The 15,345-nt window shown below is 41.2% G+C and overlaps 1 protein-coding gene across 5 annotated transcripts in view; it reads left to right on the top strand.

The window, feature by feature from the left end:
* The window catches only part of vps13d (vacuolar protein sorting 13 homolog D), a 47,079-nt gene that overhangs the window by 25,148 nt on the left and 6,586 nt on the right, over positions 1-15,345 (top strand). For 3 of the 5 annotated variants that reach the window (XM_085781444.1, XM_085781442.1, XM_085781443.1), the window contains exons 37-62: positions 495-584; positions 1,158-1,298; positions 1,459-1,584; positions 2,655-2,729; positions 5,318-5,420; positions 5,581-5,733; positions 6,421-6,556; positions 6,684-6,731; positions 7,954-8,104; positions 8,281-8,497; positions 8,586-8,833; positions 8,926-9,117; positions 9,223-9,349; positions 9,481-9,623; positions 10,071-10,201; positions 10,548-10,723; positions 11,232-11,355; positions 11,494-11,729; positions 11,819-11,921; positions 12,140-12,297; positions 12,447-12,555; positions 13,238-13,408; positions 13,770-13,874; positions 14,509-14,658; positions 14,856-15,005; positions 15,159-15,255. In XM_085781444.1, the coding sequence (XP_085637570.1) occupies positions 495-584; positions 1,158-1,298; positions 1,459-1,584; positions 2,655-2,729; positions 5,318-5,420; positions 5,581-5,733; positions 6,421-6,556; positions 6,684-6,731; positions 7,954-8,104; positions 8,281-8,497; positions 8,586-8,833; positions 8,926-9,117; positions 9,223-9,349; positions 9,481-9,623; positions 10,071-10,201; positions 10,548-10,723; positions 11,232-11,355; positions 11,494-11,729; positions 11,819-11,921; positions 12,140-12,297; positions 12,447-12,555; positions 13,238-13,408; positions 13,770-13,874; positions 14,509-14,658; positions 14,856-15,005; positions 15,159-15,255 (3,660 nt within the window). The remainder of the gene's footprint in view (positions 1-494; positions 585-1,157; positions 1,299-1,458; positions 1,585-2,654; positions 2,730-5,317; positions 5,421-5,580; positions 5,734-6,420; positions 6,557-6,683; positions 6,732-7,953; positions 8,105-8,280; positions 8,498-8,585; positions 8,834-8,925; positions 9,118-9,222; positions 9,350-9,480; positions 9,624-10,070; positions 10,202-10,547; positions 10,724-11,231; positions 11,356-11,493; positions 11,730-11,818; positions 11,922-12,139; positions 12,298-12,446; positions 12,556-13,237; positions 13,409-13,769; positions 13,875-14,508; positions 14,659-14,855; positions 15,006-15,158; positions 15,256-15,345) is intronic. The other 2 variants (XM_085781446.1, XM_085781445.1) reach the window with 1 other exon arrangement.

The following is a 15,345-nucleotide window of genomic DNA, read 5'->3' as shown; positions in this document are numbered from 1 at the left end:
TAGCCTTGACACACTTTGTGAATACAGGGCCAGATCTTCTAGTTTCTTACCGTTTCTTCTTACAGTTATCAATGACCGATTAATTGAATGTTTGCATCCACACACTCTAGTCATCTATTAGGTTTGAAAAAAAGTCTCTAGAAACAACGCTGAGTTGTCAAATCTGCAGCTGTAAACATCTCCCTAACAGAACCTGTTTGAACCAGATACTCAAACTCTGTGACAAAGCACTTTTTTCTGACCACTGGTGGAAATTTGGTCAGTTAGTTATTAAGTTTATGATATTTGAAATCATATGGCTGGCCTCATTGTTGTGGTCCAGTGAAAAAAACTACAAGAACAGAACTGCGATCACTTTTTTTCCGTCAGTAGAATAAATCCAAAAACAGCCGTAGAGAACTGCAGCTATATATAGCAATAAATAAATAGTTGCAAATTGGTGAATTTAAAGATGAAAGTTATGATTGTAATCCACACTCTGTTTGTGATTGCAGGGCTGTATGTGCTACAGCGCATTGGTTCCACTCAGGAAGGCAATGCCAGTTTCACCTTGTCTGGAGACTACTACAACAGAGAACTGTCAGGTAAAAAAAATTTACTTACAGCACATTAACATTTATTTAATGGTTTGATGATAATGAAAAGTGAGTTTAGATATTAGTTCATTTGTTGAATTAGAATTCAAAGAATTAGAAAAGATGATGGATAAACTTTTGAGGATAAGTGCTGTAAAACTGTAAAAACATCATAACATGGATGTGAAAATGAAAGATGTGTCCATTTGTCCGAGTGTCCAAAATAAGTGGTTTCAAGAAAAAGCATAGCATTATTTTTCTTTTTTCTTTTTTTCTGTTAACTCAACCAGTTTCAACTGGTTTTGTTAAACAATGTCAACACATCTTAACTAACAGCTTTAATGTTTCATTTTATCTTTCTTTCCTTGAGTGAGGACATTATTATTATAATTATACATAAATTAAGCCAGCTTCTACAGATAGTATCCAGCAAAACACACCCAATCAATGCTGTAGGGTGGTAATAAACAGGAATTGCAATCGCTAATCTTTTGGGGTATATTCTAATACGGATTAGAATAAAAAACACTCCCAGACTCTAAAGCTGTCATAACTTACTGCATCTGTGTGTGGCTGCACCAGGCTGGGAGCCCTTCATTGAGCCGTGGCCCTGCTTCCTGTCGTGGCAACAGCAGGCCGCTGGCCGACTCCATCCTCCCCGCCTCAAGATGGGGATTCGATCCAAGCAGAGACTGGATGTCAACATCACCTCTGTCCTGTTGGGTGAGTGAAAACTGGAGCATGCTTCTTTGCTTATCAACAAACTTGAATTGGTGTGACACCAAGAGTGTTTTGGAGTGTAACAGTGCTCAGTCAAAAATCTCTGGATTGTCAACTGAATCGCCACCATCAAATCTAAAATGTTTTTATTTGGTCCTTCCAGAACAATACAACACCACCAAGAGCTCCTGGATAGCTGACTACTGTAACAAGGAGGAACCAAGCCCCATTCCTTCACCTCCCCTACCCTGGATGGGCTCATCAGTCGACCCACCAAACTTAGGACAGAGTGAGTGTCAGTCACAAACAGTACCACAACTGTATCACAGGGTTTTGAAGTTTTTTTACTCACATACACTCATACATAAATTGTCTTTAGATGCGATAACAGCTTAATCTAAGGTAAAATTCTGAATTATGAACACCATACATTTTAAAGTTATTGTTTTGCCTTTATTGGGATTACAGTACTACAGTGAGAGAGAGAGACAGGAGAAGTCGGGCACAGTGTGGGTATTGCAGCAAAGGGCCATGGGACAAACCGGAACCAGGGGTGGGCAGTCAATTCAGAATTGCCAAACACAGGGTAGGGAGGGTAGAGAGGACATACTGTTGGTTTTTGTTCTTCATGCTTTCATGGAATTGGCTGATAACAAGAAAAACAGACAATAGCACAAGTTATTCCTTAAGAGGCTGGTTTAAGATTTGGGGGGCTTTAGTTGGATACTTGGTCACATGCATTTATCCTTTGAGAAACTTGGTTCATGGGTTACTTAGTTATGTTGTTGGTATAAAAGCAGATTTGAGCTGATTTTCTGCAAGCCTTCATAGTGTTATTTTTGAATGAGATGCAGTGATTAACTGCTACCCTGTCATTATCGGGCAATTTCATAAAAAATGTGTGATTGAAAGATGGGAATTAATACTTCTAGTCACTCACTGATCACCTGTGGTTTACACTCTAGTATCTGCAGCTGAGAGAAGCACTGTGTGCTGTGTAGTGTAGCCCGTGTTCACTGAAACAAATCAACCAAAACAAAAACATGTTGGCAATGTGGAACTTGGTATTGATATAACATACACTCACTTATAGATGATTGGTACTGGTGGCTCTTTTTGTTTATTGACCAAGGGGTGCTAACAATATAAACAGTATCAATCAAATAGATTTACCACAGAACCTGCAACTCATTAACCAAGTTCTTGTAGTCCTCTAGTAGAGAAATGTATTTAATGGACATGCGATATGTTGATTACAATTCTGAAAACAAGCAAATAGAAGGGAGATGATGTGAAGTGAAGCCTATTGTGTCTCTGCATGTGTCTCTGTGTGTTGTAACTGTCTCTTTCCGCTGTCAGGTGCTCCTCTTGCTCATCTTAGAACTAGGAGCACAGCCAGCTTGACCTGCCTCGAGCAGCAGATTCACTCCAGAGGTACCGTTCAGAGCTTAGTCGTCTAGTCAGCCACTTCGCCAGCACACTGAGTATCAAAGGTCTCATTCAGTCAGAGTAAGGTCCATCAAAATAAGATCATCTGTTTGCTACCAACAAATCAATTGTATATTACAACTAATATTAGTATCAGGACCATTGTGCAGTGCAGCTATGTGGTTCAGAAGTCAAGACTGACCAGAAATGACAGTGTCCCAGGGTGGAGTCTGACTGGGACCTTGTTGCTTGTCATTTCCCCTTGTCTTTACTGTGTATATATCAAAAATATCATTGTGCACGACTGTGCAAACATATAATGCACTTTAGATGTTTATCACACAATCCCAACAGGGAAGTATGACTAATCCCAGATCAGTTCTGGGTCCAAAACATATATACAGTATATCTGCAACAGGTGGTCTGACCGACACAGAGCCATGATCCCTCATTAATAAGACAGTCTGGTATAACATGAAAAGACAGCCCAAAAAATAATTTAGACCATATATGTTTATTGTCCGTACACTTCCTACCCAGTACTTGCATATATCACTTGGAGGACTTCTTATTCAAATAATTCAGGCTCATTTGTCTTGCAGATGGTTTTGTTAATCTGCCTGTAATGCCTGACACAGCTGAATGGACCCTGCCTTATATTCAGAGGTGTTGTGGGATTGAGTGGTGACTACTAGAGTTAAAAATCAGCTTCTCAGTCTAGTCTAGATTTAACTATAATTATATATACAGTATGTCTTGTCTTTCCTCCCCTAAGTTTCCGTCTGCTGTGTGTTTCCCTGAGCAGCATGAATGTTCATCATTTGTTTTCCAACTGCATCATTGTCAGTTGTGGATCCTCCTGACATTATTGCACAATAGTTTAGTCTATGATTTGTTTTTAGAGATTATGTGTGATTATTCATCATGTGATTGCTGATTTTGTTTTTTACATTACTTTGAGCATAAAAATACTATATATACTTGTAAATATGTATATATAGGGTGTCATAGTGTAATAACCAATTATCCTTCTCTGACCATTTTGCATCCATCTCTCAGTGGCACTTTGCTCTATACAACATCAGAAAATCAGGCCTTTCTTGACCCAGTACACCACCCAGCTCTTGGTCCAGGCCATGGTGATATCACACCTTGGTTACTGCAATACTCTTCTGGCAGTTCGTCCTTTGTGTGCAGTGAAAGCCGAGCAGTAGGTCCAGAATACATCAGCCCAAATGTTCAATTATTACCCTGGTTCTCAGTGGATCAAATTCAGTCACTAATGCTGCTCTCAGAGAGACGTCTGGGTCTGCACCCACTACTTGTACTCAAGCAATCATCCTTATGCTCCTTCTCAGCCACTGTGTTCCTCCAAGCAATGTTGCATTCCCGCCCCTGCACACAAGACAATCTCAGACCAGACCAACTGTCTGTGGTTCCCTGATGATGGACCAAGGCACCAAAGTCATGGACGTCCTGCTCTATCTTCAGAGAGCATTCCCTCTTCTAACACCAACTAACCGTGCTGAGCAGAGAAGCTTTAAAGTGAGCAACACATTCAACATTGAGATGGACGAACTACAGCTGCAGGCCATATCAAGTTCCACTTCCTGTCACCAAGAAAACCACCAGAAACTCAAAGCTTCAGTAGGCACAGATTCACCAACACTGGACAGTTGAAGACTGATTCTGATGGATCTGGGTTTGTGCTGATTGAGCAGATGGTCAACAGAGTCAGAATCTGAATCCATGGAGCCAATCTGCCTTATGGGGAATGTTTTCTTCTTGGTACCTACCAGTCAATCATGGTTTGAATGTCACTGTCTTGAGTATTGCTTACCATGTTCATCCCTTCATGGCAACAGTTCACCATCTCTAGATAGATGGCTGAGGTGGCTCTGGTGTTGTACAGTCTGTTGGCAGTGGGGACAAAGGATCTCCTGAACCTCCCAGTCCTGCAGCCTAGTGAGATGAGACTTTTGCTGCTGCTTCAGCTTCTTCTCCGACCTTCCACAATGTTGTGGAGAGGTTGTATTGGCTGATGTCCTGCATCATACATTGCATGTGTCTGTCAACAATAGTCCTCATTGAGTCTAGACTCTTCCCAATCACGTTTTTAACCGGCTTGTCCAGTCTCCTAGTGTTCAGGTCAGGTGACTGATAAAACATATGCTGCATTTCACTGCAGACGTCAAAGAACCTGAGCCTCCTGAAGAAAAAAGGGGCTGGCTCTGTTCCTTCCAGTAGATGGCAGATGTGTTCAGGGACCAGTCCAGGTGCACACCTAGTAGGTATTTATTAGTGTGCACCATCTCAGTCTCCTTCTCTCGCATGTTGACTGGCTGTAGAGTGAGCCTAGACCTCCAACAATCGATGACCTGCTCCTTCCAATGAAGACCAATGTATGTAATCAATTGTATATTTGGATGTGACAAGGCGAAGAGTTGTATTTCACATCTGCCATATACAGATTGAACAGGAACAGACACGCATCACTGAATTGAACAAACACTAATGAATTAGTATTGAATAGAGTTAAGACGCCAAGCACACTCATCTTCTCTCTGATTGGTTTTCATTTTTGCTCCCGGCAGATGTGAAGTTGTCCAAGCGGAGGCAGCCATTCGTACCATACGCTCTATGCAACCACACAGGATGCACCATGTGGTTTGCCACTTTGACAACAACCCCAACAAGGTCGGTTGCTAACATGATATCATGCTCCCAATGCTCCCATCATCTTTTGACATTATTAATCCCTGGCCTTTCTGGTTGCATTACCATGGTAACAGCTACTGCTGCTCTGAACCATATAAAGAAATGTCTTCAGATAAAGCTGATCACGTGTTTCCCACAGGGTGGCACTGTCACACAGCAGTAGTGCAGACTCCATCTCAGACTTCCACGGTCCAGGAACTGATGACACTCACAACGTCAGCCAGTGGAGAGAGGTGCTGCCTGGAGAGGAGATCCCCTTTGAGTTTGAAGCCCGAGAGAAACTTCGCCACCGGTACAGCTCTTTATGCAAAGTCACTTCTCCTGTGAAAGTGGTCAAGTTAATATGGGATCGTTTATGAAACTGTTGACTGGTTTAGCAATCATTCTTAAATTAAGCAACGTTAATTAAATTATTTGTTTGTTTTTCTTACAAAATCTCTTATAGAATCACAAGAAGTACAGATATAAGCACTGTGTACGGTGCTGGGTCGTTAAGTGGTGTTGATAAATAATTACAGTACCATAGTCATTTAACTGTTTGAATTTAAACTTTTTGTGGTATACTTCAAAATGTGATTATGAGTTCTATTGCAGAGATTTGGAGACATATGAGCCCGTTTTAATTTTTCTATAAATTATATAGATATACACTAAAATCTACCATATATTTATGTTCATCTTTCATTTTAGAGTGAATAGGCTTTACTAATATATCAAATATATTCTTCTGTAGTTCATAATCGAACATATACATCAATAATGCGTGTATTAGCAAATGTTACAATGTTGTTGTTATTAATGTTAACTAATATGCTAACTAATATGAACTTAGTTATAAAACTCAGTCTAAATAAGTATAAATATCAGTATATTATATCAGTATAAATGATGGAATGGTAAACGTTGTTTTCTATTCATAGTTTAATCTTATAGATCAGCATTATGTATCCCGGATCCCTTTCTGTCTTATCCTCTGCAGGCACACTCATGAGCTGAAGTTGCACCAGCTGCTGGTTCGTGTGTGTGGGTGGGAGCAAGTCAAGCCAGTGTCTGTGGACAAAGTGGGTGTTTTCTTCCGTTATGCAGCTCCAGATAGAAACAACTCTTCCAACACTGTAAGTTTGAGTCAAAAACTCAGAAGAAAGAAATTAATGTTGACAATCCCAAGGCTAACAAACTGGCCAAGAGTTTGCTGTCAAATGTTTATTTGTAATTATCTCATTTTCCTTTCCTCCTCCACAGGTTGGCAGTCCTATTAGCAGGACCAACATCATCCACCCACATGTTTATGTAAGCACAGCAAGTCTTGTTTCTTGATCAGTGAGCAGTCAATGAAAGCAGACTTATAGTCTGTAACTACAGTTCCAGCTGTAATGCTCAGTATTCACTGGATACATAATAGTTGGGCGGATTAAAACTGGAGAAACTAATTTGCTGTTCTTGGCACTAAAAACTAAAGAACAAAAGAAAGTTTGAAAGTTTACGCCATAAATTAAACTAAATCTAGTTTTCAGATAATCACTAGCATGAACACATAAAGGCCCTGCATATTACACAGAGTGAAGATGGAATTATATGTATTATAACAATCTAATATTAACTCTTTGTACACTTTCACACCGTCACTAGAATACCTGTTGCCTCAACATGTTCTTTTTAAAGTACTTGTACATTTAAAATACATAGTCCAGTTGTTGTCAATGAAACTTAACAATTCTTGTAGATGTTTCAAACGGAAAGCCAAACAGAAATGGGATAGATTTAAGACTCTAATTAAGTTAAGGACACGTAATGTGATAGAAATGGTGGCGCCGATGAGGTTTACTCAGGAGAGATATGATCTGTTCTCCTTGTTCCTGTCACTACTCTACTGCAGCATTTTGGATCAGCTGGAGGCTTTTCACCCAGTTATGTGAACATCCTGATAATAAAGAATAACAGTGCTTCAGTCTACAGTCAAACAAACACATGGAGTAGTTTTTCGTCATCTTTTTGAGACATAATGTTTCAAGTTTGACAGCCTCATTAAGTCTCTTCTGGCCTCATCACTTGATCACAGCCTGATCTGACGATGACTCAAACCAGCCTAGTGTGGTTCCTTTAAAACCAAAGACATGTTACAGTCTCAATCAACAGTGCAAAATGCATCACTAAGACCCAGAAAAGTAAAGAAAGAAAGAATAATCAAACTGGTTAGTAACAGTTTTGTTCAAGGATTTTAAGAGCATTGAGGTTGGATATGGGTCTATACTTAAAAACATCTGGATCAAAAGTAGAGCTTTGATTACAGCAGCATTTAAAGCCTGTGGTTTGTAAGCTGTTAATGAAGATCAATGGAGATGATCTAAAGGAATCTTTGATTCGGTTGAACATAGATGAAGAAATGGTTGAAGTTAGCTCTGAGAGATCAATGGGAGAGAAGTAGTCTAAATATGAATCAAGGGTCAATACAGATGCTCAGAAAGAATCTAAACCTGATGGTGACTCAGTGTGACTCTCTCTGGCCCCTCAGTTCTCGGCCCTGCCTCCTGTCAGAGTGGTGTTCTCCATCACTATGGAGGGCAGTGCCAGGAAGGTCATCACGGTGCGCTCTGCTCTCATGGTGAAGAACCGGCTCGATGTTCCTATGGAAGTCAGACTGGACAGCCCCTCCGCTCCTGACAGTAAGACAGATTTCATTAATCCTGTTCATTTTATTCAGTTGTGTTATTATGATTACATTAATTAATATATTTTGTGTTATTTTGTTTTTTTTATACCTTTTTTGATCTCACATTATCTTTTTTTTATATTGTATTTTGTCTCTTTAATAAAGTCATTTGTTTTTCTGTGCCTGCAGAACCAGTGGTATTGCCTCCTATCGTTCCTGGCCAGGCCTTGGCAGTCCCCCTCCACCTGACGTCTTGGCGGCTACAGGCACGGCCCAAAGGCCTGGGCTTATTCTTCTGCAAGGTGCCCATCCACTGGACCAGTGTGGAGCGGCAGGGAGAGATCAGCAGCAGTAAGAGGGAGTGTCAGTCAGCAGATTTCGATGATAACTTCAAACGTAACTTCAGGTAAATACAATAAACTTTGACTTTGTGTTTTTGGTTGTTGTCTTCCTCACATGTGGTACGGTTCAACTAATTTCTCTGCATATTTCAGGTTTTGTGTGGTCATCAAAAAGGAGGACTACCCAGAGCAGCAACCTGCTAAGAGAGTTTCTGGCAGTGCAAAGCAGATCTATCGACAGCCAGGTCACACCATCTACCTGTTACCCACCATGGTCGTGGCCAACCTGCTGCCATGTGACCTCAACTTCTACATCAAAGGAACGCCCATAAAAGGCTCACTGAAGCCGGGAAAAGAGGCCATTCTTCACGCGGCCGACACCTCACAGAATTTAGAGCTAGGTAGGAACTTTTCAAATGTTTGTCACCGCGGAGTGCATCTCTTTAACATTTTTTAGTCCTCACTCCTTCTGTTCCTGGGCTGTGTCCTTCAGGAGTCCTGCTGGAAAATTTCCCTGTGTGCAAAGAGCTGTTGATCCCCCCCGGGACTCAGAACTACGTGGTACGCATGCGACTGTACGATACCAACAAACGCCTGCTTTGCCTCACCATCCGCATCATCCTGCGGGCACAAGGGGCCCTGAAAATCCTGATTTCTGCCCCCTACTGGCTCATCAACAAAACAGGTAATGTTGTCTTTTATTACTGAAAACTACACTTGTATAGATTTCACAAGTCAGTAACTAAGAGTTTCTCAGCACTTATTTCCTAAAGACACTTTCCTCCCCCAGGTCTGCCATTGATTTTCCGTCAGGACAATGGTAAAGCCGATGCAGGGGGTCAGTTTGAGGAGCATGAGTTGGCCCGAAGTCTAAGTCCATTACTCTTCTGCTACACGGACAAGGAGCAGCCTGCCATGTAAGTGCGTCCCAGTGACCAGACCACTCCATTTAGCAATCTGGATCGTACACAATGTCTCAGTTATTGAGCCCGAGATTTTATTTATCTGTCATTGCATCACATTTTCTCCACATATATCTTGATGCCAGGTGCACTATGCGGATCGGGAAAGGAATCCACCCAGATGGAGTACCGGGCTGGTGCCAGGGATTCTCCCTGGACGGAGGGAGCGGAGTGAGGGCAGTGAAGGTTATACAGCATGGGAACAGGCCCGGCCTTATCTACAACATAGGCAAGTACATTCGACAGTTCAAAAGCACTCACTGACCTACCGGATTATGTAATGATGTTCAGCACAGATGAGATACAGGATTGGCCCTGAACTGGATCCTCTGAAGATCATTTTAATGGATTGTTGTTGCATATATAACTCTACACTAGAAGCATTAAGAGAGACATAATGGAGCAGCCTGTGGGGATTTTTTGTAAAACGTACTTATACAGTATAGGCCAAATTCCAATTATGTTGGAATTTGTAGTGAAAAATCATTTTAGATACGTTTTACATTTCAGCATAGGTTTTATTTCATTGCCTTAAAATTTCTGATAAAAGGCTTTTATCGATGCATTCAGGACATGTAGGGTAAATGTTGTCTGTGGGATATGTATAAACTGTATAAATTTGCTGATAATAAAACATTTAGTCAGGTATTTATTGTTCTGTGTCTGATCTAAACAGGCATCAGTGTGCGAAAAGGGAAGGGACGCTACAGGGACACCCACATAGTGACCTTTGCCCCACGCTACCTGTTGGACAACCGATCTTCACACAAACTGGCTTTCGCTCAAAGAGAGTTTGCACGAGGAAAGGTGAGGATTTGATTTTTCTGGATGTGCACAGCGAGCCTGTTCACTGATGTGTGTTCACAAAAAAGTGTTGTTACCTAGAGGGGGGGATATGGCTCACTGCCTTGTCATGGGGGATATGTTGCCTTCTCACTGCACTAAGAATAATTCAAAAATACCATCCTTAGTTTCTTGATGACTTCCAGTCAGAAACCCTGGTTCCACGTTGTTGCCTCATGTTAGGGTCTCAGTAAGCGAGGAAGTGAATGATTCCAGTGAACCTGCATAAACACCTACAACAAGTTTGACTCACAGGGTCAGGCAATAAGTACAAGGTAACAGTTTACATTGATGAATTAATATTTTAAAGGGTACGGCCAACCCAGAGGCTTACATCTCCACCCTGCCGGGCTCCAACGTTGTCTTCCACTGGCCCCGCAATGACTATGACCAGCTGCTGTGTGTGCGCCTCATGGACACTGCTGACTGCACCTGGTCTGGGGGCTTTGAGGTCAACAAACCAAAGTCATTCCACATCAACATGAGGTGAGCTACAGATGGAAACTGTTGATGTCCTATATTTTGTCTCTCAAGGAGCCTGATTGAACTCGTGTTTTCCTTCCTTTACAAATTACATAGCATTCAGTGGCAGAATATACTCTACAATGATTTACAATTCACAATTTGTATATACTCAATCATCCCTCAACTTTTTGCAAACTGAATATACAGCATACATGATTACATTAGTTTAATGTTGTACATTACAAAGACAAACCAAGTTGTATAGCCCAAAGTCACTAATATGTTATTATTTTTTATGAGCGTTGGGCAATAGCAAAGTACATTTTCTAAAGTACTGTAATCTAAAAAAAAAAAAAAAAGAAAAAAGTACTCACCACTTTGAAGCAGTGCTTTTAGTCAAATGAACAAATATTATTTACAGGACTCTTCACCAGAAGCCATGGCATGATAATATACCACTCAGTATGTTTTATACTGAGACAGAATAAGTGTATTTGACATTTGTGGTATTTGATCTTTGTTTGAACAGGGACATACTGGGGAACTGTTTCTTCCTTCGGACAGAGGTCACCCTGAAAGGAGCCACTTACCAGATCTCCTTTACTGACACTGATCAGCTGCCTCCACCCTTTCGCATTGTCAACATGTCTGAGGTAAGCCACTGTGATGTCACATGACCTCTTACTACGGGGTAAACAAAATGACCTGTGCCTGAATGACTACCTGAATGCTCTGATCTCTCTCTATGAACTAGACAAGTATAATAGATGCCATTATTTTAATCCCCTCAGGTGCCGATCCAGTTCTGGCAGCATGGAGTGGCTGACATGCGGCTGCACACTGAGGTGAAGGCAGGTTCAGAGCTGGACTACGCCTGTGATGAACCCACACTGGCACCCTACCTCACACTGACCGCAAAGGGAGCCGGATCCTCAGAGGTCACGGCTGATATGAATTTCTTCAGAGAATACAACAAACTCTACTACGAGAACTTCATCTACATCGCAGCCACGCACACTTTCTCACAGTATGGGCCAGTGTTATGTCTAATAAGAATCTCATTTTGTAAATAAGTTTAAAATCGGGAAAATAGGCATCATTGCTCTGTTGTTGCAGGAATGCTGAGAAACGACTTGTTGGAAAGAAGCGTCTTGTGAGCTGTGCTGAGCTTGTCCTTGATGTGGACACCAAGACTCAAAGGGTCATCTTGAAAAAGAAGGTAAAAGTGTTAAGTTCAAGAAAACCCAGAATGAATGATACCTGTTGTGTGGATCTCATAAAAGTCACAATGTCCCCCTTAAAGCACTGACTCTTTAGTTCCATTAGTGTCATGAAAATTCAAAGGGGAAGGGGAGAAATGCCGGCAATGCCATCGTAACATCCGGTTTGATTCTTTTGGGTCAGCCCTAAGCAAAATGTATGTTGATTACTGTGCAGGAACCAGGGAAGCGCTCACAGTTATGGAGGATGACTGGGACCGGTATGTTGTGTCATGAAGGCTCGTCTCCACCACAGAGCAAGCCAGCTCAGCCACGCCCACTGGACTCCTCCTTGGTGCTGGACATAGCAGGGCTTGCGGCTGTTAGTGACAACAGGTTTGTACTGTATGCACCTGTATGGGCTATTAGACAAACAACAAATTATTAATAACAACAAATTATTCTCTCAGAAAGAATTTACAATTAGTTAGTTTTAAGTAAAATGAGAATTGGTTGTGAGAACCTTCCCTGTCTCTCTTTCCCAGTTTTGAGCCCCTGATGCTCAGGAGGCCAGACTCACGCCGTAGCACCACACAGACGTGGTACTTCAGCTCAGGCATGCTGACCTGCGGGCTGCCACGGCTGGTAGTACAGGTGAGTACAACTACCTTGAAACAGTTGCGTCAAAAAAATATTCAGAAATAATATTTTGATTTTAAATGAGTACTCTACATTTATTTACTCATAATAACAAACAGAAAAAAACATGTTTTTTAGAAACGTCCACAAAGTCTTCTAAACAAAGGTACAGAACACATCATATGCGTCATGTTTGCTATAATTATCCTTGGGATGTGTATGTAGAACTTAACCCGTCCACCTGTGACGAATTCAAGTGGTTGCACAATTTTGTAAGGTCACAATTCACAGTAATTGTCAGGACAAAAACCAAGAGGTCTAAAAAGAGCTCCTTGGACCGCAGTGCTCTCAGAACAGTCGCCTAAATATTTGTGAAATGGAACAAAATTTTGTACCATAGCATCCCCACAATTTGTGGTGGTACATTGTCTATTGTACATAGTATGATGTAATATGTTTTATTAGCAATAAAATGTGTGTAAACTGAGGACAACTGAATATTTTCTGAAGTAACTGTATGTCCTTCAATGAGGAATGTGTAAGATGTGATTCAAAAACTCCTCTGTGCACCCCTGCAGACCGTTGAGGTTTAATGGCGCTGCAGTTTCACAGTCACATCTTTTGTGTTGTAGTTTAATTCGTTTGTCCAAGTATAGTTTTCTTCCATTTACATTTTTTAATTACTTGTACCCTTTAGGTGAAGGGTGGTGTGACAGGCCTGTATGATGGAGTAGAGGTGGTGCTGGGACCAGACTCAGGGCTGATGCAGCCTGGCCCTGAGCAGCAGTTCATCAACCAGAAGATGAGACCTGGTTCTGGTGTGCTGTCAGTCCAGGTGTTGCCAGATGGACCCACTCGTGTCCTGCAGGTGAGAACAAAACTCTGTAAAAATAAAAAGCATATAGTCTTTTAACACTTCTAATTTAATAAGATTGTTAAGATTCATTATTCACCTTCAAAGTTAACAATGACTTCTTTTCAGTGTTACCATGTTTGTTCAGTGTGTATGGTTTGCAATCGGAGACATACAGTGAAATCTGAGATAAACTTTGTAAAACAAAGCTTGTGTGTTCATTGTAAATTTGATAATCTGATAACAGAGTCTCTTACAGATTGTTTGAGATATATATAAGATTAATACTATCTGCTTAATAATATCTGCTTTTCATTTACAGCGCAACCTCACAATTTCTGCTCACAGATATGTGTTTGGCTTGTCCCTGTTTCAGATCAGTGACTTCAACCAGAGGAGAATGGTCCGCAGCTCACCCAGCACAGAACAAGACAAGAGCAAAGAGGATATGAAGAAGAAAGAGCCTGAGCAGGAGCTGGAGGTACAAGAGACCTTGAAACTATTTCATGGATGTATTTTTCATGCACAACTGATGTTCATGCATGGTAAAATGTCATAGTTACCACATCACACATTTGTGAATCCCCAGTTTCTCATTTTTATCTGTTTATTCCTATTTGTTCTTTATTTTATTAAACAAATGAAAGGAAAAAGAAGATACTGCACAAGACTGTGCACTCTGGTGGCACTTTTCCTGTTTTTAGCTGTTCTATGTTAGATCTGTTGTGGTTCCTGTAGCCTTTACAATCAGCTGGATGACTTGTGTCATAGCTCTTGCCGTTCAGTTGAACTTGTTCACTCTCAATGAACTTTAAGCAAGCACTCGTGTCACTGTTGTTGAGGAGGAGTGTTGTCATACATTTTCCTGTGAGCAGGTCTGCAGAGCAGAACTACTCTAACCAACTCTTAACTGGTTGTTAGGTCCCAGGAGAAAAGTCATATCCCAGTGTGAGAGTGAAGTATTATGGGGAATGGACCTCATATAGGCTTCTTTCGTCTACAGAATATACTGTATATTTAGTCCCCACCATCTTGAATGGAGATCTGGTAGCGGTGTTCAGTTTCACAGTTATTTTCTGAACGAGAAACTGATTCTCCTTTGTATTGTTTTCCAGGTGTTGGTGAACTTGGATGAAGGTCTGGGTGTGTCTCTGGTCAACAAGGCTCCTGAGGAGCTGGTTTTCACTACACTGTCTGGCATAGATGTCCACTTCACTCGCACTGCTACCAATGAGGTGTTGGAGCTGAGCATTCAGAACATCCAGGTGAGCTCACAGCTATTAAGTTCATCTTTAAGTATACAAAACCATCTCATAGCAAAATACTTAAAGATGCTTCATATTATAAGTTTTTAATAATTCTAAATACAGGTCATTTTAAGATAACGAATCAGATACAGATATCAGCTTGTCCCTGAGAACAGAACTGTATAAAACGTGCTCTGTCGTATTCTGGTCATCAGGTGGACAACCAGCTGCTGGGAACCACTCAGCCTGTGATGTTGTGCATCACTCCCAATTCTAGTGAGAGCGGTGTCACTGAAAGCGGCCCGGCCCTGCAGGTTAACTCTGTTAAGGTTCCCAGCAACCTAATCCTCACTGATCTCTTCAAGGTGAGTGACTTCAAGAAATGTGCAAAACCTAGGTTTTACCAACTCCTAGGCCATGAGTCCGATCTGTGCAAAACTAATCCATAGATTTAAATGACAAAGAAACAAAGTGGCTAAAAACATGTCACTAATGATGTCACCCTGGTGTGTTGACAGCATCTCATGGTGACAGCCCGACGCTTCACTGTGATCATTGAGGAGAAACTGCTGCTGAAGCTGCTCAGCTTCTTTGGATATGGGTCGACAGATGCTGGTAGGTCATTATTTGAATGTCATTGTTAAATGATGTGTGATACTGTGAGTAAGTGGGCAAGGTTTGCTTTAAAGAGAAACTAAGCAGGAT

The sequence above is a fragment of the Trachurus japonicus genome, chromosome 7 (genome assembly GCF_045865225.1).
Source record: "Trachurus japonicus isolate A0001 chromosome 7, Traja_1.0".
Taxonomy (NCBI): domain Eukaryota; kingdom Metazoa; phylum Chordata; class Actinopteri; order Carangiformes; family Carangidae; genus Trachurus; species Trachurus japonicus.
The sequence above is the reverse complement of the archived record's forward strand: the minus strand, read 5'-3'. Positions and strand labels throughout refer to the sequence as shown.